The sequence below is a fragment of the Hibiscus syriacus genome, unplaced genomic scaffold (assembly GCF_006381635.1).
Source record: "Hibiscus syriacus cultivar Baekdansim isolate YM2019G1 unplaced genomic scaffold, ASM638163v2 tig00113719_pilon, whole genome shotgun sequence".
NCBI classification, from domain to species: domain Eukaryota; kingdom Viridiplantae; phylum Streptophyta; class Magnoliopsida; order Malvales; family Malvaceae; genus Hibiscus; species Hibiscus syriacus.
Genome location: NW_024063467.1, coordinates 839596 through 866205, shown reverse-complemented (window position 1 = coordinate 866205; position 26610 = coordinate 839596). Strand labels below are relative to the sequence as shown.

General features: G+C 31.6%; 2 protein-coding genes and 1 pseudogene across 5 annotated transcripts; all 3 read right to left on the bottom strand.

Moving 5' to 3' along the window:
- Nucleotides 1-1972: 1972 nt before the first annotated feature.
- Nucleotides 1973-18862, bottom strand: LOC120186669 (ubiquitin-conjugating enzyme E2-17 kDa). Of its 4 annotated transcripts, none has more exons than XM_039190548.1 (5): nt 18606-18703; nt 18441-18518; nt 16712-16839; nt 16103-16253; nt 1973-1988 (listed from the first exon to the last, which is right to left on the bottom strand). In XM_039190548.1, exons 2-5 carry the CDS (start codon nt 18508-18510, stop codon nt 1981-1983), a joined length of 357 nt encoding a protein of 118 aa, XP_039046479.1. In that variant the 5' UTR covers nt 18511-18518; nt 18606-18703; the 3' UTR covers nt 1973-1980. The 4 variants fall into 4 exon arrangements, with proteins under 4 accessions (XP_039046479.1, XP_039046476.1, XP_039046477.1 ...); XM_039190545.1 differs by lacking the exon at nt 1973-1988 and adding an exon at nt 15541-16033 and having other exon boundaries at nt 16095-16253; nt 18606-18707; XM_039190546.1 differs by lacking the exon at nt 1973-1988 and adding an exon at nt 15541-15993 and having other exon boundaries at nt 16149-16253; nt 18606-18700.
- On the bottom strand, nt 9680-11366 carry LOC120186668 (ethylene-responsive transcription factor CRF4-like). The gene has a single exon (XM_039190543.1). It carries the CDS (start codon nt 10959-10961, stop codon nt 9927-9929), a length of 1035 nt encoding a protein of 344 aa, XP_039046474.1. The 5' UTR covers nt 10962-11366; the 3' UTR covers nt 9680-9926.
- A 3603-nt stretch (nt 18863-22465) lies between the features above and the next one.
- On the bottom strand, nt 22466-26294 carry LOC120186750 (annotated as a pseudogene).
- Between the last annotated feature and the right edge of the window lie 316 nt (nt 26295-26610).

Genomic DNA, 26610 nt, shown 5'->3' with positions numbered 1-26610 from the left:
TTCTCTGTAGCATGCAATTTTATAGATTTAGATCTTCTATTATGATTTTTTTCATTTTCAGTCTCTTTGTTTTTAAATTTTCGTCCCTAATCACACGAGAGTTAATGAGACACAAAACATTACGCACAATAAAAAAGGAACACTAGAGAATAACAAAACTAGATCACGTGAAGTCCAAGTCTCAAAATAAAACCAAAAACGAAGCAGGAAAAAGTAGCCAGCTCAAACGGGATTCATGATCCTCAACGAAGCTATCGGACCCCTGCTTGAGGGTTGATTTCATCCGTCGACCAGAATTTAAAAGAATCGGATAATTTTCTAAAAAATGTTATCCGAACTGATCGAGTAATTGACCCATGATTTTTCTCGGGTAGTTGGGTTGGGTCCGGATCGAAATTTTATAATAATCGAGTATCTGACACAACCCCGTTGTTTTAATATATATGTATATATATATATTAGTTTAAATTATATATATTTTAGTTTCCTTACTATTTTTACTTTAAACCCAAATTAAAATCCCTAATTTTTTTCTAGGTTTGTTTTATGTACATTTAAGTATTAATTTTTTTTAATAAAAATTTTTAAAAAAAATTCAATATGAGAATCGAAGGAAAAAATACAATCGATATTAATATTTTTAATCTTTTTTAGAAAAACAATTTAATATATATATAAATATTTATCCTTAAAGCTAACTTCAAATCACTAATAATATATAGATAGTGTATTATGAACTTTTAAATTTTATGTATTTCTTATGTGATTTTTTTTAAAGAATAAAAAATATATGAATCGGGTACCAATACCCAAAAATGTAGGTACCTAGATATTAAGGGTACTTGACTATCGAGTACCCGGAGTTAACGAGCCGGGTCACGGGCTGACAAATATACTACCCGAAGAACTGGATACCCATATTTAAATATCCCTTATGCAAAACGAGATGCAATCCTCACATCGTATATAGGTACGAACACATGATTTTATTAGATGAGATGAATTTAAACTTATATAAGTATGAACGCATGATTTTATTAAATGAGACGAAATAAACTAATAAAATTTTGGGGGAGATAAACCTTATTTTTTATGATCTGGTTTACGTTAATGAACTCCATTTTCTCAGCCGCCGTCACATTTTTTTTCTTGTATCAGCAACAAATCCATCGCTTCATGTCTGGTTTGAAACTGACCAAGTACCAACACTTCAGCAAAGAACAGAGACATGACCGAGTAAAATATGAAGGCCAGTGACAAAAAAAAAACCCAACATTGATAACCAAAGGGAGAAATAAGATAGGATAAAATGAAAAAAAAAACGCAGGTTTCTGTCTTTGTTTTTTTGGTGAAACTGGAAGGGAGAATGAAAATAATAATTTTGATTATATTAAACTTTTATTTATAGATCCTCCAATAACTTTTTATTTTACTTATTGATAATGCGTTTGTTGTTGTTTATTGATGATGCATGAGATTCATGCACCAATATTGATTGATGATAAATGGCTTGACAATCGTAAGTAGATGATTAAACTCTTAATTATAACGGGTGTTGTGATTAGAGACTACGATGATAAAAAAATGTCAAACAGTAAAAATATAGGCCAAAAGGAGAACGATAACTGTTAAATTATGTAAAAACTTAGATTTCTTTTGTGAGGAGTAAGACAACTTTAACGTGTCACATTAGCATTTATCAACGATAGTTTACGGCAGCGATTGTAATGAAAATATTGAAAATTCATTGAGAAGATTGTAAGTTTTAAAAGTTTGATGTCAAAAATACAAGTGCCCTAAAAGTTTAATGATATTTCTATAATTTTTCCTTAAATTTATTTATGTCAAACGAATTGGTGTGTGATTGATGGCAACGGGTAGGGTTTTTGTCAACCCGAAAAAACCCGGACTCAAAAATATACACACTCCATCCGAATTCGACCTCATCCGAAAATTTTATATCTTACATTCAATCCAATTCTATCCGAAAATATATATCTTTCACCCGATTTCGATCTGACCTGACTCGATATCAATTAATGATTTAATTAAAATGTAATAAATTTTTAAAAAAATTACATTATTATCCTTGGATCAGAATTTTTTTGACTCGACCCGACTTTGACCCGAATTTAATTTTTTTAAAACTAAGCATGCTTTTCAAGGTTAAATAGTTTTCTTTTATAATTTGTCACATCACATTTTCCTCGATTTGACATTTACGTCCCTGAGCCAAAATTTAAACATACTTTTTGGATAAGCCGATAAGATGTACGTCTGCCCTCTTCAACCAAACCCTAGTAATTCTAATGAAAACAATGCTGTATTTTATTATGAATAAAGTATAAAATAATATCATATTATATATAAAAGTATTTCTCATTTGCCCATATTTTTTCTTTTAAATTTTTTATATAAATTTATATGTTATTATTATGTGATAATTTACTCATCGTTATCCAGAACAAGTCTAACTAGATTATAATTATTTAGAAGAATATGCTATGTAACTAGAAAATGTAACTAGGGGTGTAAATCAACTTAGCTTGAATGAACAAAGTTATGTTCATGTTCGTTTATTTATTTTTGAAGGTGTTCGTGTTCGGTTCATGTTCGTTTAAATTTTCAATATCGTGTTTATGTTCGTTTATTTATTGTTCACAAACATGTTCATTTAATGTTCACGAACATGTTCATTTGGCGTTCGTTTAATGTTCGTGAACATTTGTGTTTATATATTCACGAAAGTGTTTATGAACATGTTCGTTTAGCGTTGTTTTAGTGTTTGTTTATTGTTCATTTATATATTCGATTTTCATTTTCATTTGCAAGCTAAAGAAAAATGATAAAAATTACGCAACTGGTGCTTAAACTCCTTAAAATTCATAATTTAAAATGCAAGTTTTATTATGTGTTCTATTTAATCCTTATCTTCATCAATATTTAAAATGTAAAAAATAAATAAAAATAAAAAGATAATTGGGTAAATGAGTTTGTTCATGAAAATAAATGAACGAGTTGATAAGCGAACTCGTTCGTGAACATAAACGAACCAAACACACTTTTATTCGTGTTCATTCGTTTATTTAGCTTAACAAATGAACATAAACGAACGTTATACAAACGGTTCATGAATAGTTCACCGAAATCTCTGTTTATTTACGTCCCTAAATGTAACAACATATTTTTAAATTAGACTTGTCTCGTAAATTGAGTTGAATGTCCAAATCTAAACTAAATAATTTTACTTTTTCTTTCTTTCTAATGTACATGGTCCATGGCTCCTCTTTATTATCACATGAAAAAAAATATAATTAAAATTGTGTTATCATAAAGTTTTATTAGATGCATAGATAGATATAGACATAATTATTATAACTTTATTCAATTTCCATTGCATTCCTCTTTGAGTAATAGTGAAGCATGGCAGTTAGCCACTTCTTTCCAATTATTTCATCTCATTTTCTAAATTATCCCTGCTTCAACCCCCATGCTATGTATTGCAAATTGTGAAATAATTATTATATTTAATGAATTAAATGATATATTATTATTTAAAATAAAATTATTTATCATCCATGTGTCATATGTGAAATAAAATAATTTTTGTCCATGCAATATGCCTAATTTATCATTTTCACATCTATCGTATTTTCATATCAATTTAACCCTTGGAGTTGCTCAATTGCATCATTCTATACCCTACTCCTACCTTAAAATCCTAAATTATAAACCCTAACCCTATAACATCTAAACCATGAACCCTAAATTAGTTTAGGGTTTATAATTTAGGGTTTTAAGTTAAGAGTAGATATAGAATGAAACAATTAAACAATTTTGAGGGTTAAATTAATGCTAAAATACGATGGAGACAAAAATGATAAATTAAGTCTATTATAAGGGTAAATGTGACTCTTAAACTTAAAATTAAAATACGATAAAATATTATCATTAATTTATAATAAATTATCAAGTTTATTATTAAGTATCTTAATTCGAATAATTTAGAAACATCAAGCTGTGAAGTTCATGATGAAGGTTCTAATATACCCAGCAAAAAAGTGTTAGAAATTAAATAAGTTGTTAGACCATCATTATCATAGATTGAAGTTGACATTCATAATGAATTCATCAGGGAAATTTCAAGCAATCTTCTAATTTAATAATAACAATATTATTAAATTTTTTTATTGATTTATTGGTGATCACGTATAGTTAAGACTCCTCTGTGATAAAAGGTTATTTCCTGATTTAATTAAAATTGTGTAGCAAAACAGTCAGTCAGATTGTTTGGTTAGCTCACCACTACTTTTTATCACTTCGTAAAGCGTCTCATTCAATAAGATAATGAGTTTTTATGAAGGTTATTGATTTTGATGTTGGTCGTCATTCTGAATGGAGGATTTTATTTTTCTTAGTATCTTTAGATTTAATATTTTATTTTTGTATGAGTATTTTGGTGAATATTGTCTCCAATTTTCTCTCTATATTTTAATGCGTTATAATTTTGATTCATTCGATTATTAATGAAATCCAGTTGTCAGTATTTTAAAAAATTGATTGATTCAAATTTAATTTAATAATATTATGATAAAATTTATGCTCCTAATAAAATTTTGGGTAAATTACAACTTTAGTACCTAAACCATCAATTTTGCATGTTTTAGTACCCAAGTTTTTATTTTTTTAAAATTATACCGAAAGTTTAGTTTTTGTTTCATTTTAGTACATTGCCATTAAAAACTTACGTTAAGTTTTGAAAGAACTTGAAAGTCAGGTACTGAAACGAATTAAAACTAATAGTTTATGTATTAAACTCGTTAAGTTTTTAACAGCAATGTACTAAAATGAAACAAAAAACTAAATATTATGTATGGTTTTCAATTGAAAGGCTAGGTACTAAAACGAATCAAAACTAATAATTGATGTATTAAACATGCAATTTACCCTAAAGTTTTTACAATTGACTCGGCTTCTTACAACCTATGGAGAAGAAAAATCTATAGATTTTGGAAGAGGCCAATACCAACAAATATGATATTGATGGGTCGTCAAACATATGAGAGGTTTATGTTTTAAGCGTCAAAATTACGTTAAATACTTACATTTTCCACGACATTATTAGTTCTTTACATTTTCTAAAAATTTATTTCTACATTCCTGTCTATTTTCTCACATCTTAAGCAACTTTTTAATAATTAATTTTAGGGCAAATTACATAAATAGGTCCCTATATTTTTAGTAGAGAAATATAAAATTTAACTTTTAGTTTCAATTCAAATTCGAGTAAATTGATTTTTTTTTATAAACTTAAATCGAAGAGAAAAAAATAGTTTAGAGATCTTTTTTATTAGAGAAATCACCGAATTATAGTAGAAATGAAGAAGAAAATATCGATAATTGTTAATTCTAATTCTGAAAAGATTTTTAAAAAGAACAAGACTTTAACATATCATTTCAGCTTTTTAGTGACAATTGATGACAATAATAATAATAACGAAAGCGAAAAAATGAAAATATTAACAAACAATTAGTTGGTCTAGTGGGATGAGGTATTAGATCCCTTAAGTAAGGTAAGGAGTTTGAATCCTAACAATTACGAACGGAACAAACTGGTTGGGAGGATCACCATTGCCTCTGCAGTATCCGATCTCGTAGTTCAAGTTTAATATTATATTTTACCAATATTATATGTTATCAATTAGTCTGCCAATAAGGTATTATTCTAATTAAAATCTTAATAATTTGGGTAAAGTACATAAATGGTCCCCCAATTATAAGTTATTGTTTTACTAGGTCTCTCAACTATTAAAAAATACACAATGATCCTCTGATTATAGATTGTTGTTTTATTAAGTCCATCTACTATTAAAAGTTAAAAAAATTATCACTCGACAATTTATTATGTTCCAAAGTCGTCATTTTTCGTTAAAAGATTGGCGATTGTCTAAGCTAGACGTTAGCATCATGACTGAGATATGATAGTCGTTTGAGATTTCAGAACCAGATTTTATCATATCATAAGTCAGCAGGTTAACGTTCGTCTCAGAATACCTCAACTTTTTAAAGAAAATGACGAGTTTTGAACAATATGAATAGTCACATGACCATTTTGTTACTTTTAATAGTCGATGGACATAATAAAACATTACCCTAGAGTTGAGGGACTTAATAAAACATTACGCTATAGTTAAGGGATCATTTGTGTGTTTTACCCTAAGAATTTTAAGATCTTAAATTAAAGTCTTGTTATATAAGTAGTCTAATGATATTATCGATGAAAAATGGTGTATTATGACGAGAAGATTCACTGCTTATAATTTAGACAAATAATTACAATCTATGATTCTAGTGAAGTAAAGAAAAAGATGAAGTGTGGTGTGTAGAGAGATATAGGAAGAGAAAGGGAGTTCATGATTCATTTAACAATCATACATACTTATTTACATATTAATCTTTAGTGTTATTATCATACCTAAAGTCATAATAATTATCTAATTATCTTTAAGACAACGTAGCAAATATATCTACCTATTGAATAATAAATTTAAGGGTAAAGTATAGTAATGGTCACTGAACTTTTCTGAAGCTTTCATTTAGATCCCAAACTTTTAAAAATTGTAATACAATCCCCCAACATTTCCCCGAGGTTACACTGTCGTTACATTCACCCAACATCACCGAGGTTACACTGTCGTTACAGTCACCCAACATCACCGTTTGCAACTATGAAAATAGGGTAAATTATATAAATGGTCACTTAACTTTTCAGGCGCTTACATTTAGGTCCCTAACTTTTAAATCTTACAAAACAGCCCTCAATTTCATTATAAACCCCAAATTCCAAAATAATTCAATTTCATTCTAAACCCCAAATTCTAAAACACTTTAATTTAAGGTTTAGAATGTAATTGAATTATTTTAGAATTTGAGGTTTAGAATGAAATTGATGACTGCTTTGTAAGTTTTAAAAGTTGGGGGACCTAAATGTAAGCATATGGAAAGTTAAGTGACCATTTATATAATTTATCCTAATTTTCATAGCTGCAAACAGTGATGTTGGGTGACTGTAACGACAGTGTAACGTCGGGGACCATATAGCAAACAGACTAAATGATGGGGGATTGTATTGCAAGTTTTAAAAGTTGAGGGACCTAAATGAAAGCTTTAGAAAAGTTCAGTGACCATTACTATACTTTACCCTAAATTTAATTATGATAAATCAAATTTAATATGGGTGGTAAATTTGGTCATGATAACCAATACTTTAAATTAAATCCTCATAAACAGCATGCGTTATCATCAAATTCAATATGGGTGGTAAATTTGCCATGATGTATTATTGTCGTTGTTGAGGCGGAACATACAAACTTAACCAATCACAAATCAGTCAATTAATTCAACAATAAAACTTGTCTAACATTACACCATATCTAATTAATAATATAAAATTTTTCTTTTTCTAAAATTTAGGATAAATTACATGTTTAGTACATAAATTATCAATTTTAGTCCATTTCAATACCTATGCTTTCATTTTTTTCAAAATTATACATAAAATTTAATTTTTGTTTTATTTTAGTACCCCATTCAAAAATATAACGTTAAATTTTGATTTTTTTGAAAATTTAAGTACTAAAATGACCAAAACTAATGGGTTAGGTACCAAACGACGAATTAAATTTTTAACGATGAATACTAAAATGAAACAAAAATTACATATTATGATTTTGAAAAATATACAAATTTAAATAATAAATCAGACCAATATTAATAATTTAAGTACTAAATGTGTAATTTACCTTAAAAAACTTAATAATAATAATAATAAAAGTAAACCGTGTCGGTTTTCAGAAATGAGCGGCCCGACTCGGAGTCAATTGACCGGCCATAACCGTGAATTACGGCAGAGTGTATGGGGGGCAAAAGGAATGCCACCATGGCATTTTCAAAATTTCCCACACGTGGCATATTGTAACACTGCCACGTCATAATAATATATTTTTATTAATTTAAATAAATATAAGATAATATATTCAAATATTTAAATTATTTGACATTAAATACTTATATTTTAGAGAAAATAATCTCAGTGACAAAAAATGCATTATAATATACGATTTTAACAAAAAAAATTTTTGGATTTGCCAAAATGACCAACTAAATCGCAATGCGATCGATAATTCGCAACGCGATCTCCGGTATCGTAAATCAGTTTCCATATTCGCAACGCGAACTTCGACTATCGCATTGCGATTTACATATTCGCATTGCGATATTCGCATTGCGATAGTCGAAGTTCGCGTTGCGATTTATTCCAAATTCGTTGCGATTTATTCCAAATTCGTTGCGATAGTCCATGTTCGCGTTGCGATTTATTCCAAATTCGTTGCGATAGTCAAAGTTCGCGTTGCGATTTATTCCAAGTTCGTTGCGGTAGTCGAAGTTCGCATTACGATTTATTCCAAATTCGTTGCGATAGTCCAAAATCGCAACGACGGTATTGCATTTGTTGCTTAAGAATTTTCTCTAAAAAAATAATATTCGCGCGGACGTGTCGAAGACACGTATTACCACGACCACGACCACGACCACGACCACGAGACGAGACGGGACGGCGGTGGCGGCAGCGCGCGAGAGTCCCCCTTGTTCTCTATCACTCAACAAAGAAGTGTGAAAGCCAAGCCTTAAATACCATTCCCAATAGTGTTTCCAATACTATGTGGGATTGAGCATTACCAACACTTGTTCCCAATACTATGTGGGATTGAGCCTTAAATAGTGATATTATTTTTGAATGTTTTGCTTAAAATTGCAATAATCGCGATTGATTGTAGATTGACTTTTAATTATGACATATTTAATCGTATAATACTAATGCAATTGGTTGTTGATTCAGTTGTTTTAAGGTGCATGATTGTTAATTGTTTCCTGAATAATCACATTATATTGGAAACAAGTGTTGATAATGCTGAATCCCACATAGTATTGGAAACACTATTGAGAATGGTATTTAAGGCTTGACTTTCCCACTTGTTGAGTGATAGAGAACAAGGGGGACTCTCGCGCGCCGCCGCCGTCTCTTCTCGTCTCGTCTCGGGCCGTGGTCGTGGTCGTTGTAATACGTGTCTTCGACATGTCCGCGCGAATACTATATTTTTAGAAAAAATTCTTAAGAAACAAATGCAATACCACCAGTCGTTGCGATTTTGGACTATCGCAACGAATTTGGAATAAATCGCAATGCGAACTTCGACTATCGCAACGAATTTGGAATAAATCGCAACGAATTTAGAATAAATCGCAACGCGAACTTGGACTATCGCAATGCGAATATATAAATCGCAATGCGATAGTCGAAGTTCACGTTGCGATAGTCGAATTTGGAAAATCGTAACGCGAACTTGAACTATCGCAATGCGAATATGTAAATCGCAATGCGATAATCGAAATTCGCGTTGCGAATCTGGAAACTGATTTACGATACCGGAGATCGCGTTGTGAATTATCGATCGCTTTACGATTTAGTTGGTCATTTTGACAAATCCAAAAAAAATTAATTAAAATCGTATATTATAAGATATTTTTAATCAATATTTTAAACAATTCTGATAATTAAATTCGACAGAAATAACAATAATTTTTTATGAGATCCATTTTCGTGAGGTGATAATAGCCTCAATAAATAAGAAAAGTTTTTAATATTTTATTTCACCCTCAAAGCTATAAATACAGTCTTTCACAACAGCTTAATAATTAAATAAAAATATCAGCAAAACTCCACTCAACTCTCCGTTTATTTTAACGGAGAAACTAACATTAACAACGTTAAGACAAAAAAAAACATGCTGACATTTATATGTCGTCGCCGATACAAAATCTGCCGGAAAATCGACAAGCAAAAGAGCGACAACATGACCTCTGTTTCATAATGCCACTAAAGGATCTGAAAAGAACAGATCATCGATGTCTGCAAAATAATCATCTACTTGACACATAGTCGACGACGACGACGATGAGCAGCAGCCAAAATCATCACTGAAAACAGTACTGCCTGGTAAAACCATCGCAGCATTATCGAAAACCGACAGCCCCGACACTGACACGTGGAAAATTTCGTCGACCGAAGGGAAATCGAGCGGCAAATCGAACACCGAAATGTCGGAGAAGTTGGTTTCGGTTTCGCCTTGACATTCGTTAAGAACCGATTGCGGCGGCGGCGGGTTACTCTCTTCTTCTTGGGAATCGGGAGCTTGTTTCTTCGGTTCTACCGGCGTTTCTTCATTTGACTGAGTTCGGAAGTTGAGAACCGAGGTTGGGGATGAAAGATTGTGAGTTGACTCGTCGCCGGACTCGTAACCGGAAACCGAACTGACGTTGATGGTTTCGGGGTTTTCATCGTTTTCTTCCATAGCAGGCGGAGTAACGAAGTTGGTCAAAGCGTCGGGTCCTCGGAGTTTAATCGCTGCATTATCATAAACCATGGCTGCTTCTTCAGCGGTATCGTATGTGCCCAACCACAGCCGTACACGTCGAGCGGGATCTCTAATCTCCGCCGCCCATTTCCCCCACGGTCTTTGCCGTACTCCCCTGAACTTCCTTCCATTCCCTTTCACCGAACAAACCTTAATCCGCCCACCACATCCGTTCGTGACGACACCTTCCGCCGCCTTCCTTTTCCGGTTAGAAACAGCGCTGACGCCGGCGACAACTTCTATGTTGATCTCGTTGACATAACGTTTCACTCTCCGACGACTACCAAAGAACTCAGCTTCCTCGTCGCTGGAAGAGTCCGTCGCATCATGGTCCATAACTGATACCCGAACGACCCTCGTGACATCAGCAACAGCGCCGCCGTGAGTACGGACGTGATCGGAAGCTCTTTTCTCTGGTTTTCTGAACTTGCGTGTAACACTTTTGTGCTCGGTGTATTTTCTCGGACATAAAACGCTTTCCTCCATACCCGATTGCTTTTTTTTTCTCTCTCTGTCTCTCAGATTCTATCAGTAAGCATCATCGACTCAGTAAAAAAAAGCAACAAAGAAGCAAAAAAGGCAAACGAACCGCGAAAGTGAAGCTTAAAACGACGAACACAAAAACAAAGGTGAACCCAGAAATCTGACAAAAGGGTATTAAAAAAACAAAGAGATAGTCCTTTCAACAACGCGAATCCGCCATGGGAGGGGCGGAAACGGAGATTAAAAAAAAGGGAGGAAGTGAAGTGAAGATATACAAAAAGGAAAGTGAGCAACTGTTTGCCTTGTAAAAAGAAACCCGAGTAAGTGCTAGGAAGTTTCTATACTTGTCACTGTTCTCTTCTTTGAAGATTTCGCTGATGGATCTCACTCGAGCAATGAAATCCAGGAAAAATAAAAGAGAAAATTAATTTTTTTTTCAAAGACACTGTACGGAGAGGAAAAATATTTTCAACAAAAGTGGGCAGAAAGTTTGTATGAGAAAGCGAGTGTTTGGTTGCGGTGGAGTCCCATAATCACTCATTTTACCATTTTATAGGATCCCGACAGCTGAAATAGGGAAAATAAAATAAAATCCTCAATACCATACCATACCCATCCAAGTATTGTTTTATTATTTTCAAAAAAAAGTATTGTTTTATGTTAATGGCCAAATTCTATGTTAAAGAAAGAGATTTTCTTTTTTGCCTTATACTCTAGCATAATTTGGACATTTTACTTCTATAATCATATCAATTCACCCAAGTTTTTAATCGGGTAAATTACGTGTTTAATATTTAAACTTTCAATTTTTTCAAAATTATACCTAAAGTTAAGTTTTTGTATCATTTTAGTACCACCATTAAAACTTTAGTTTTTTTGTTTTATTTTAGTATTCTGTTCAAAATTTAACGTTAAGTTTTGAATTTTTTTTGAAAGTTTAGGTATTAAACAGACTAAATTGATAGTTTAGGTTTTAAACGCGTTAAGTTTTTAATGATTAGTACTAAAATGAAATAAAAACTAAATGTTATGTATAATTTAAAAAAATTTGAAAATTTAGATACTAAAACGGATTAAAACTGATAATTTAGACACTAAATGTATAATTTACCTTGTTAATGTCGTTGCCAGTGGGATTCAAATAACATGTTTTACTTGAATCTATATTTATTTCGGTTGGCTGATTGTTGAGTTAATTATAATCAGGGACAGAGTTAATATTGAAATATAAGAATAAGTGTCTTAACTTTAAAATGTTTAAAGTCTTCAAGAGTAGTTAAACCTTAAAAATCAAGGGGTTAAAAGTTTCAAAACAAACTTTAGGGAACAATTTGATAAAACAGGTATATTTAGGGGGCAAATGGTTAATTAACCCTTTTAAGTATGTATATGTGTACGTATTCCCGTAGGTAATTTAAGTACGTAGGTATAACAATTATAGTTGTTCCATATACCGACACGTGGAGAAATGGGTCCCACAAGGCGTAATTTAGCCAATGGGATAGCACTAAACGGTGCTGACTCAGCGTGTGACTCACTCTCGGGCAGCGTGATGCCGGTCATGTGAGCCCCCCCAAGATACCCGGCCGAGTTTAAATCATTTTTTCAACCTAGTTTGACCCCAGTGGATTAATTACGCTTTGCTACCTTAATTACCGATTAATCTTAGTTTAGTAAGTCCAAATGAGCACGGACCAAATAATCTCAGTAGTAAAAGAATTATTGTTATTTCTTGAGATTCTATGTTCGAGCACTAGGAATGTTGCAAGAGCGTGAGCGTTCAAGGTCAAATGATTAAAAGTTATTTTTAAACAGATATTATCTTTTAGTTACACTGGATTAATTAAAAACAAAAAAATACAAATGATGGGGGCGTTATGGTAATCTTGGGAGTGTAGAACACCTAAGTTCTTGCTGGCTTTGTTGGAGAGTCAGTTGTTAAGTTTTCAAGTTGAGAGTTTAAAAACGAAATAATAAATTGTGTGGGGGGGGGTTTAATATTTTATGGTAAAGAATAATAAGAGTTTTTAAGAGCTAGAACGAACGTGGCGGTCTACCCTGAATTCGCTGCCATTTTATAAAAACGGTGCTGTACGTTCTCTGGGTTAAAAATTCCAACGTTATTTTCTTCATCAATAATTCATATATTAATTTTAATATTTTATTTTATTAATACGATAATAACACTATTTAAATTTTAGAATAAAATACACAAATAGTCCCTCGACTATAAGGAGTTATTTTCTTGAGTCCCTCATATGTTAAAAGTTATAAAATTATCACTCAACTATAAATTATACTCTAAACTTGTCATTTTCTGTTAAAAAATTAACGGTCGTCTAAGCTAGACGTTAATATACTGACTGAGATATGACTGTTGTCAATTTTTTAACAAAAAATGACAAGTTTGGAACATAATGAATAATCAGATGGTCATTTTATAACTTTTAATAGTCGAGGGGGTCAAAAAAGTAACTCCATGTAATTGGAGGACTATTTTATAACTTTTAATAGTAAAAAAACTTAATAAAACAATATCTTATAGCCGAGGGACCATTTGTACACTTTACCCTAAATTTTATTTACTTCATCATTATATAAATTTAGACACCCAATCACTAAATTAGATTTTTTTTATCAAAAATATATATTTAAACTATTCATTTATTTCAAAGCATTCTAATAAAGTTAATCTTTAATATTTCATTGGTTTTTTTAAGTATTGTCTATAATTTCATTTTATAACTTTAATCTTAACATTTCAAAAAATATCAAATAGATCCTTTTTAATTTTTTTAATTATATTGTTGTCCTTAAATATGGTAAAATTTAGATATTTAAACAACAAATCTGATAAACAAAATGGAGGTGATGATAGGGGAAGGTGGGTGATAATGTTTTGTTCCAAGAACAATTGAAGTTGTCATTGCTTGTCACATTAAATTCTTGGGACATGATATTTTGGTCCAAAGGGTGTTCGTTCATGAAGCTTAAACACAATCATAATTATTCGAATTTAAAATTTAAATTAAACTAATTTATATTATATCATGTATATAATTTTTATAAATTAAATAAATTTTAATTTAATTTTACAAAATTTTAAATTCGAGTCAAATCAATAGAGGAAAGTGTAATACACTGGTTTTTTCGTATTCGATCCCTCTTTGGAGGAGTCAAACTATTTTTGAAGGATAGTAAAAAAATTGTATAATTTGTATGAAGTTAAAATATAATTTTATTATATTATTTTAATTTATAATTTTTATAATTCTTAATTGATTTAAATTTAAATTTTAACCTTTAGGGGAAGCTAAAATGTATGTTTATCATTATTTTAGTATATATTGTTATTATTTAGGGTAAAGTATGTAAATTATCATTTGATTATAGGATGTTTTATTAAATTCTCTGATTATTAAAGATTTCAAAATAATATATCGATTACATGGCGTTGCTTTGTTGGGTCATCTGACTCTTAAAAGTCACGAAATGGCCATTCTAATATTCATATATTTCAAACACATCCTTTTTCCGTTAAAAAATTTACAACTGTCTTACCTAGGCGTTAACCTACTAATTAGGATATGATAAATATGATATTAAAATATCAAACGACTTCCATATCTCAATTATCTATTTCCACCAATCCAACTATATTAAATCGAAACTAAAAACTTTATACAATATAAATGATTCCTATATATATATGGGGTTAGGAATCATTTATATTGTATAAACTTTTTATATGGATTTAAGACCATTGGATGAGCAAAAATATATTATTGAGATTAACAATATGAAATGAGAATATATTCATTGAAAAAACGAGTCAATTTCAACAACCTATTTTCACTTATCGAATGATTTTAAATCTATATAAAACTCTTTTACTTATCCAATGGTCTTAAATCTATATAAAATTAAAGAATTATATATAGTGTAAGTGTATTTTATATATATATAATCTCCACATGGGGAGCATATCTCCAGAGCTCTTTCATTTCCTTCTTATTAATTGGAGACTATCAAAGCTTTCGATATAAATAAATCTCTACTTTATGTTATTTTATACGGCACTTGATTCATCAGACGAATTATCTCTAACATTCGATATTTTATTATCTTTACACCGGCATTCGACTTTTAAATTTTCCAACTTCACCATTATATGATCGATAGTAATCCATAGTAAGTAGAAGTGTTTATGATTCTCTCAATTTTGTGAATTTGTCTTAAGTGGGGACGACGTGAGCTCTTTCAAACTAAGATAGCGTTTCATTATATATATATATATATATATATAATCTTTAAAATAAGAAACAATGGAAGCTGATTTTCAGGGACCATGCTGGCATCCACTCGTGGTCACGACCATTAGCCATACGTATTAAATAATAATGAAACAAGTCTTAAAATATTCCACAATATAACTTTTCTCTTGGTTGATTTTGCGATGGTATTAAATATAATAATCAGTTAAGCAAAAATTATATCCCCGATAACATAGACAATTTTTAAATTCTTATTGCTTACTATAATTTTTTCCTATATAAAACGAGTGCGTAAACTAAAACAAACGTTTGGTATAACATTATTTAAATTGTAATATAATTGCCAATATTAGTGTTTGAATGTCGATTTTAGGGAGAACAATGAACAATTTCAGATTCAGGAGCATAAGCTTCTCTGTTTCAAAGTTGCATTATCCAGACGACAAAACAAAAGCAGCTTTTGCATTTCTTCTTTAACCAAGGCCTGTTTTGGACATCCTCGGTCCGATTTTAGCCTTAGGTATTGAAGTGCTAGATAGAACTGAAAAACAAAAATAAATGTAATATACTATATAAGAAAAAGATAGGCCTACCCCCTCGCACCGCCGAAGCTCACTTTAGCCCATAGCATACTTCTGGGTCCAACTCCTTGCAGTTGTCTCATACTTGGCTTTGTCCGTCTTGTACATGTGAGCAATCTCCGGCACCAATGGATCGTCGGGATTCGGGTCCGTAAGCAAAGAACAGATTGACAGCAATACCTGAGAGAACAAAATCATAAAGGAAAGTGGTAAACAAGTTAGAAGGATGAAACATAATTCATAAATACAATTTGGTCGTTACAACATTGGCTGGATCGATTTTTATCAACTGTTGATAACCTGAACAGGAATATGAGATGGTTAGAAATAATGACCTTGGAAATCGTTAGTGCAGGACTCCACTGCTCCTTCAAGATGTCTAGGCAAATGCTTCCGTTGCTATTGATATTGGGGTGGAATACCTTTGTTCTAAATGCCACCTGCAAAATCCAATATCATATGGAAAATCTTTGAGAGAGACAGTAGCGAGGGAGAAAGAAGCAACACACATTATCAAGAGCACACCAAGTGGACATGTATTTTAATTTTCATTTTCCACATTCGAGCCATCAGGTAGACACAATCAATGCATATATTATCAACTGCCTCCGTATACAATGAATGTCGTATGAAACCAAAAAAAAACAAGGATTATCTAATAAGAAGCATAATACTTCATTTCTTCAAATATAGATAAAATGGAGATAGAGAAATGAAGGTGGGAGGGCATTTCAAATAGTGTAGTCATGCAACTGGTTAATAGAGGTTGCTGTCCCACACATGATAGAAAGTGCATTGTCAAAGTTTTATAGCATTGAAACAACAGAGATATTTTGCATGAACTTGCGGATGTCAAACACCTGCTTCTATGTTCAACAAAAATTGCACATGAAAGTACCTTGGGAGGCTTAAAGGGATAATCAGGAGGAAAATGAATGGTCACAAGGAAAACACCACCCGCATAAGGACTATCCGGTGGACCCATGATTGTGGCCTGCCAATGAAACATGTCTTCAGCAACAGGGCCTGCAAATTCATCAGATAAACATTAACCAATATATGTAAGTAATAAAGCTCAAACATACTCGAGAACTTGTGAACACAACCAATTGCTGACAACACGAGCATAAGAAGCATGTGAAAATTATAAGCAATATTATGATTAGTCAGATAAGAGACTCGATATCAAATATGTGATGACAAGCAAAGTGGTGATACAATTACAGTGCTTAACATATACATTCATAAAACAAGAAAATTAGTATACTGCTATTCAGAATCAGACACAATTGTTAGCTATACTCCAAAGAAGCACATATAACAAACAAACAATGAAAATTGCTTTGGAATTCTCATGAAGCTCAATCAATTAGACCAGGTTTTAGAACTGCAATTTATCAACTTGATTTACAATCCAGGAATTAAAACATTTGCACCTGAATATGACCATATACTACATTACAATGGAAGATTACATCACACTACAGGTTACTTTCCTAGTTTAACCTGTCATGCCAGTCTTGGACATAACAAATACAGACTTGGTCTAGGATCAGCTGACATAATAATGAATATTAAGGTTATCATTTTCTTTCCACTTAATCTCGTATTATAATCCCATAAGGGGTGAAACACCAAACATGAAAAAAATTAAAGTAAGTATTATCTTTGGAGTGGCAGGGTTTCCAAAGTTCAATCCCAAAGCATAAGACTTCAATTGATAATGGCATAATGCCGCCACATGATGAAGTGCAATCTAAATCATCAATGTCTAAGCATGATAAAATGTGTCAAAAATATTTGTCGACATTAATTGAGAATATAATAGACAATATATACATTTAGAAGGGTCAAACACAATCCATAGACTAGACATGCTATAAACTATGAGACTGACCGAATATGAAAAATGAGGAGCACTTCCATGTTTAACACACATTTAATTCAATAAGAGCTTCATTTGAGCATAACAAATTGCAAAACCATTTTATCAAGGCTTAACATTTTACAATTGCTCTTTTTCATGCTATAGTTGTGCTGGTTCATAACAGAACATGATAAGCGAAACAGATGCTACGGTGAAAAGGAATACAAACTTAGCTCAGCCATCCTATTTCAAATGTTGCACACGAAATTACAACAATTTTAAAATAATCACCAATGAACATAACTAATTATAAAACATTATTGTTGCAAAAATTACTAAAATTATATTAAAAAACATGAAACCACAATCATTTCCAAACAATCACATATAAAAAATAGTAATAACTTTTAACATATTTTTGTCAAAAATTACCAACAACGTCAAAAATATATACGGAGAATTCTATCTTCTTACACGAAGATTATAACAAGAACGTATCAATAAATGAGAAAGATGATAAAAGAAAAAAAAAAACAACTCGAGATTAAGATCATTTTCTCTGGCAACAATCACAGATAAATTATATCAGACTGATACTTTTTGATCCTCGATTCAAACAGTAAAACATATACGCATACATATCTAGCAAGTGATCGTCTTACACGAAGGCTAAACAAAAACACGTCAATATAAAAACATAATAAATTAAAAAAAAAACAACGAAAACGATGGATTCATAGAGAGAGCATATATATTATACCAGCGCTGCAAGATGTAGGAGGATCCTTCTGCAAATCCTTCAATTCCTTCAAGATCCGCTTCGATGCCATCGCGAAACCTGCGATTCATTCAACATAGATTGAAAAACTAAATCAAAACAACAGAAATAATAACAGCAATAATAAAGAATGATTTGAGATCTAACCTCAAAAGATGCTTTCGATTCAAATAGGAGGGGAGAAAATGAAATCCGAGATGGAAGAAGAAGAGCCTAATATGAGAAGAAAATAAATAAGAACCAAAAAAACGAACGAGAAGAGAATTAAAGATCGGGTGTGGAGGCGGCCTCTTATAAAGGGTGGAGAGACCCTCAATTGAGAGTCTGTGATTGGTAATTAAAGTAAGTTGTGTTGTGGGTCCCATTGCTTTTGTCACCCCGGTTTTTACCGAAAGTTGCCGCCAGGAATAAGTCCGTTTATTATTCATTCATTCATTACTATTATTATTAAGGTAAAGTACATTAAAAATCAATTAATAATTTTATATTTTAAAATTATAAAATAAATATTAAATTTATTAAAATATTACAAAAATATATATTAAAATTAATTACAATATTATTAAACTATTATTATATTTATAAAAAAAATTGATTAATATGAGGTAATTAAAAGTAGGGGTGTTCATTCGGTTAATTCGGTGGTCGAACCGACCGAACTATCATTTTCGAATTAATCGAACTTTTTTTTTCTTTAACTGTTAACCGAACCGAATTTTTTTTCGAAAATATTAATCGAACCGAATAAATTTCGGTTAATTCGGTTAATTTTTGAATTAACCGAAATTTTTTAGAATTTTAGAATTTAATATTTTTTAATTAAAAAAACAATTTACTATTAATTTAAATAATATCTAATTATAAATAATATCTAATTAATTTGATTCAAACATTTTGCATTTAGTTTTGATATTATTTTAATTAATTAATATTGATTTGAGTTTTAAATGGATTGGGACTCTTAATATAATTATATTTAAAGGTTAATTCGGTTAATTAACCGATTTCGAACCGAATTAACCGTTAACCGAATTTCAAAAAAATCCTTAACCGTTCCCCGACCGAATTAATTCGATGGCCGATCGAATTAACCGAACTAATTCGATTCGGTCGATTAATTCGGTTAAAACCGAATTTTGAACACCCCTAATTAAAAGATGAGATTTGTTCATATATAACTCTTCACCATTTGAGTTAATATTAATCTAAATTAATTTGAATTAATTAGTAAGTAAATTTTTTAATTAATCTAGGATAAATAAAATGTAATATTTGTTAAACGATAACTTTCAACTATTTGACATTAAATATTTATTCCCCTTATATATATGGTGCACAAACTAGAAATCTCAAATAATAACAATAATTCTTTTATTATTAAAATCACTTAATTCATACAATTAATAAATAAGTTAATATCAAAGAAAATAATAAAATTATTATTATTATTATTATTATTATTATTATTATTCTGATTTTACTTTTTTTACTTTTTGGATAAAAAAATTTGTGTTCCATTAAGTGGACGTGAATGAGATTCTTTAGCTTCAACGCGTTGTCCGTGGTCGTTCGAGGAAAATTCGAAACGCACCCGCAGCGTCGCTTTTTGGCTTTTTGCATGTTGTGGCGAGCGCCGTACGGGTGTATTAGGGTGTCGCTTTCGTGTTTATGATTGGGTCCGGCGTGGAACGTACGCGTTTGTCAATTTGAGTGAGCTCGGTCCTGGCTGACCGTCCGCGTTTGGGTCAAAACTCAAAACCCGTGAGGTCATCATCAATTATAACATAATTTCCTCACTGACGCCTGATGATGTATGCTTTCTGAAATGACATAATGGTCAAAAAGTCCTCAACATTCATCACTTATTCATTTGCATCCTTAATGTTTTTCTTTGGTCATGTTAACTCTTAAAGTCTTATGTTTTTCAAATAAGCCCTTTTGAATATTCAATTGAAGGTTAACAATTTTGTTGACATTGTTCATGCCAACTTGCCAAGCCATGAACGTTCTGTTAGAAGTTTTGATTTCTAATATTGATTCATATAATTTAAGTACTTGACAATTGTTGTTGTTGTACACACGATAATGATTAGTGTAGTATTGAGGAGGCAATTATCTGGTGTAAATCTCTCCGTCTCATACTGTGAAAATATAAGTTTTAGTGATGTTATGTATAACTGAAAAATAGAGGGACCTTTTGATTATTTCGTAATTTAAAAAATATAGTGAAATCAGATTTTTTTACTCACGTAGCTGTCACTTTTTGTTTCTCAAGGCTCTTTCTTTTTTTCTCTTAAAGGAAAACAATAATACTATCTGCTTTGGGTTCTGATTCTTTCATAAAGAATTAAACAAGTCTTGATATCATCACAAGGCGAATTGAAGATTATACAATATTAGATTGTATAACATTTATTATTTATTGCTTTTGGGATATTCAACTATCATAATGGAATCATCACGTAAATTATCATTTCTTTTACTGTAATTCTTAATAATTTTGTCATGAGCTTGACTTGGTTGATTTAATTACCCTATCAAGATCATTATGTGTTAATTGCTTCCGCATGCAAGATTAATTGATTTTAACATTTGACTTCATAGCCAGGTTTGATAGGAATTAAATCACCAATTTATGTTTCATAAGAAATTTGGGCATTTTTTCTTATTAAAGGTTTCATAAGAAAATTGGATATTTTTCTTATTAAAGGTTTCATAAAACATCTTCAAATTCTCCAACCTCATATCAAAATTTGATTGGCGTAGTTAATATCTTTTTTTCATAATATATATATATATATATATATATATATATATATATATACACACACACATGTATATATACATACATACATAAATAAAAAAAACATACACACACATATATATATATAAACACACATATATATAAACATACATACATAAATAAAAAAAACACATACACATATATATATATATATATATATATATATATTAATGTATTAAACATTAATTAAAAAACACATAAATCAATATACACATGTTGAAAATAAAACTTATGTTTACTATCTCGCTACGAATGCGGACATTACGAAACTAATCAATACTATTCTTATCAATATGGTAAATACAGAATGTGGGATATGCATACAGAGGTATCCAACGACTTCATAGTCGTTCAATTGTCGCCAAAATGCATGTTCCTCGATTGGATATAAAGCAAACTCCATCTTCTTGAACGACATATTAACGTAGATTGGTAAAAAGAAATCTCAAGCCTCAATTGTCTCTCATTCAACAATGGCGAATGCAACTGGAAGATATTTCTCCCCATCAATTTTCAGAATCAACATGAACATTTAATTCCAAATTATGTATGCTTCTCGCCCATACTCTACTGACGCGGATGTCCCATCAACTTCATTTTCACTTTCCAATAACGTCATAAAACTGTTTATTGATTTGTATTTCGGGTCCTCAAGCTCATTTCCAAAAACCATCTGAGATGAATTTTAAGTCACATTTCTTGATGATCCATAAACATCGGATATGTTATGCACCTCAACAAATAATTCAATAACTGCAATATTTGTTGACTCATGTAATCCAATCATGGTTTCAATTTCATCATCTTCTTCAGTTGGTACTGCAACATATCTAATTGGATTGGAACATACCATAAATATGTACCTCAAACCATCAACTTAGCTCGAATTTTTCTTTATATTCTATACTTCATTTCTACAAATATGATGTCCCTTTTGAACGTCATATTTATAGATTTTTTAAGATTGAAAAACAAGTTCAACCTTTCTTTTTTATAATATGTCAATTATAATGGACAATCGTGAAAAAAAATGTTGCTCATGTTCTCTAAAAATTAAAATTTGTTTAATTTAGAATAAAATATACATGTATATATACTATGATAAAAATTACTAATCATAAAATACTTCAAGTAAAAATTCTTCACACTTGATTGTTTCTTCTAACAACTTGATTGGGACAAAAATATTTCGATCACTCTTCTTCTATGAATTGCTTCCTCTGTCAATTGCTCTCCCTTTCAAGCTCCTACGTTTTTTTGCTATAACACGTTCCCAAACAATTGGTCCTTCGTTCGTATAGATATGTGCCCAAGCTAAAACACTTGCCTTTCCATTTGAGCCCAAGCTAAAATCTTGTCTCATCGGGACCGAAAAGAAGTGAGCTTATTGCAGAATCATGTGCAGGCCACCTGGTGATTTGTAAACCAGCAGATATGTCTTTGACCAGCCAAGGAGTATTCATATTACATTCTAGATTCAGCACAAATGCAAAACTGCAAAAATGAGTATTCTTCTCCTCTCTTAGTTATTTCTGTGGCCTTCAGCTAGAGGGCTAACCAGCCCGTGAAGAAACAAGAATGACACACTCAGACCTAGTTTTCTAAGGTACTGCGATCCATGTAGCAGGTAAAAAAATAGGTGTCTCTAGTTAATATTAGAATTCGAAATCGCGTAGCAGAACAAAATCTATTAATGCAAAAATATGAGGCCATAAAGAAAAGGATACCAAACATGTGAATCATTCCATCGGTGGCAGACGCAGCTAAGATCTTCCCATTGTGATTGAAGCATAGGGAAGTAATTGCAGGCGGACTTCACCAAGAGGAAGGACTGTCTTCAGTGAAATGAAGTCTATTAAGGCATAAATTATTTTTAAATAAGACACTTATCATTAATAAGCATTCTCTACACATACAACCACATACCATAACTTTCCATGTTTTCATGTTCCACACGGTCAACAAAGCATACCCCAGAGAATCAATAGAGCTTGAACCAGACCTGAAAGGATTACACATCCAACTAATCTCACACCCCTGATATTATTTTACAAAAAATGGGAGAGCAGAAAAGCTATACTACGATAACGAGCAATAAATCTTCCAATGGATTCTAAATAGTTGCTACCCACAATAATAAAATGATATTAGCAACCTAGCATATCTAAAAAACCAAATTGAGTGTGAATCACTGAGTAGGTAACAATCACAATGAACGTAATAATACACGCCTGTGAAAACAAGTGGCTATGTAGAGCTAGATCTATACCTTCGTAATGATGCAACAGAAACAAATATTGGTTCTACAGGGCTGCAATTTAAATCCAACACACTGCAAGATGGCAAGAAAAAATGAAGATGAAGAAGCCTAAATAACTAAGAAACCTCTAAATATGATATTCTAAGTTTGTACCTTGGAAACGCCGCAGTTGTATTCAGATCACAGACAACTCTCTTCGCATCAACATTCCACGCTTTAATGCCTCCATCAGTAGTGCTACGTGAAGCTTTAGGAACAACAAATTTACAATTATAAATTTTAAGATGCAACAAAATTTACAATGTTATACACAATAAAACTCCATGTAGAACCATCAAACAATAACTGGTTACATACCAAACAGTTACATTCGCATTCCCAGTCAAGTGACATTATCTCAGCTCCACAATATATGGTCGCATTTCTAGATGCCGGAATTGATGAGTCATATGTCCATATCCTTCATCAAAAACAAAGAGACAAGTAAATCAAAAGTCAGCAGACAATAACTTAACAGAGCACAATAATTAGTACAAGTGACACCTTAGCATTCTCATCTACATTTAATTAGATTTCTGAGGGTTATTTTTGTTAAAACCACGGTCTGCACATGGCAGTAACTTATCTATTCAATATTTGTCAATTGTCAGAATGCAAGAACAAAGACTATTCCTTCTGTTTTTGGTTCTATTATTTTAGATGTTCATCAACTATTGGGTAAGATAGACATTTAAAAACCTGCAAGTAGCTACAGGAAGCAAAATGCTTTGTTATAAATATTTACAAATTTATATCAGCTCCTTTTAAAGAGCGTACTTGACAGTGCCATCTACCGATGCACTAGCTATATTGTTCCCAGATGCAGAAAACCGGCAACGAGTAATTGGACTTGTGTGGCCCAAAAATGTCTCCCGGAAAGAAGGTTGTTCCAACAGTTTCACACATAACAAAAATGAACAAGAAATCGAAGTGTATATAAGAATGATGTTTGAATATATCTTGCCAATTAACTTGCCTGAAACTCTATCCTCACTTCAGAAAATTCTTCTTCTCTGAGCACTTCTCTACCATTATCTGTCAAATCACAATCAGTAAGTACCTAAACCCATTAAAGCAGAGGAAAAAGAAGCATTTAAACAAGCCTACTTCACTGCATCCAAAATTCCAAACACATTGAGAACAAAAATGATGACCACACAGCTCTCCTTTGTATTTTCATCTCAAAGCTACTTAGTGAAACCACACTTGTTGCTAACATGCATAATCTTTTCCAATATGGTTATATTGCTGCCACATTAACCTAAAATCTAAGATGAGGAGGGTTTGCAGAAATGTCACTTATCATCAAAATGGCTACCATAGGACTTTTGAGCATTATCAACGATTCCACTGGATGAAGCATGAAGACTTGAAGCAGAATATGAATCTTGCCTAGATAAGGACTCAACATGGGCTGATACAAATTTGGTGGGTTCAGTAGCAGCACGATTCTCACCCTGTGCTATTCTACCCAAATGTGAGGTTGCATGAACAAATATGTCCTCACTACCTGTAGATGGGTGTAACTTTTCACCATCAATGTCACTTGATAGAATAGAACTATTAGCTGCTCCAATGTTCCTATTAAATGTTCATGCATGAATATTGGTATCATAATGTGTTCAAATAGAATCATTTTAATTATGAGATGCAGCAAGTACTACTATGATCTAGCAAAATCAGAAGATCCTTTACCTTTTTGATAGACCTAACTTTGCCTCCTTTTCCTCCAGTAAAGCCTGAAGTTGTAATAACTTTTGATTAAGACGCTTGTTGTCTTTCTTAAGATTGCTAATTGCATTCTTTTCTGAACTGATTTTCAGTAGGGCAGGAAGGCGTGCTTTGGTTGAGGACATTCTTCAAAATCCCATCATTAATTGAATCACTCTAATGTCAAGGAAAAATTATTATATCCAATGCCATGCTCACACTTAATATATACTAGTTATAAAAACAGCACCACAATGGATGTCTTTTTCGTCAAAGACTTTGAAGACCAGTTTTATTTCCAAATGCAGAAAAGTTTTGTATTAAGTAATTCCTATGGCTCTTTGTTAATCTACGCTACTCAATTTACGTAGAGCATTTTCAGAAGGAAAACATCAATTCTAAAGGATATGAGTACCACTGAAGATCTCGCTGAAAAAGTTCCTCACAGAAAGACAGAAAGACAGAAAGCCGCATACCATTCCTTGGAGAAATAAACACGAAACTGAGTATCCATGCTTGGATTCTTCAAATAAGGGATTACTGCATTGCATACTCAACAGAATCAGTCAACATGAGAACACAAAATGAAAGAAGCCCAAAGCAAATGAACCTACCAAACCAAGGACTCCAATCAGAACTCTTTAGAAGCAAATCATTTCCATTCATTCCAAAAAACTCAACAACTTTATCTTTCTTCCCAGATCGCAATGCATGAACAATGTGACACCGAAAAACAGAGCCCTCAAAAATTTCGACAAGGTATCAAGCATCGTAGTCTCGGACCAGGATGAAAAGCATTGCTTAACGAAACTAAATAGGCCAACTAATTTATCGGCCTGAAATTTAGGAATATAAACGGCAAAAAACAAGTCCAATATCTTATCAACTTGAAACCCTTTACCAATATCAGTACACAATCGGTCTCAAAAGCTTGTAATGTATTTGCAAATCCTCTAAAGACCAAATATTCCCTCACAAGCTCCTCCGCATACTGCATATTCTCCATCTTATACAATCTACAGAAACAATGATAAACTTTCAGCATTATCAAACTTGTTGAATACTTGGATCCACGATATCGATCAAACTATCGTAACAAAGAAAAAAAGAAAACGAATTGATGAAAAGAGAACTTTAACCGAATCATGAATACGAAGAATACCAAATTAATCATCTAGGGTTTGATGTAATTGTCATTCTCTACATTACAAATTACGAAAACTTGAGGGGGGGGAAAAACGTACCTTGCAGATTGAGCCTTCAATTTTGAAGAATCTTTGGATTATTTGATGGAATTTGATTACAATATACAGTATACAGTATACAGTATACAGTATACA

Coding starts and splice junctions, on each gene's coding strand:
- LOC120186669 (XM_039190545.1), bottom strand. CDS start 18,510: ATGGCATCGAAGCGGATCTTGAAGGAATTGAAGGATTTGCAGAAGGAT. Junction 16,840..18,440: donor TCCTACATCTTGCAGCGCTG/GTATAATATATA, acceptor ATGAATTTGCAG/GCCCTGTTGCTGAAGACATG. Junction 16,034..16,094: donor GGTTATCAACAGTTGATAAA/AATCGATCCAGC, acceptor TTTCATCCTTCT/AACTTGTTTACCACTTTCCT.
- LOC120186668 (XM_039190543.1), bottom strand. CDS start 10,961: ATGGAGGAAAGCGTTTTATGTCCGAGAAAATACACCGAGCACAAAAGT.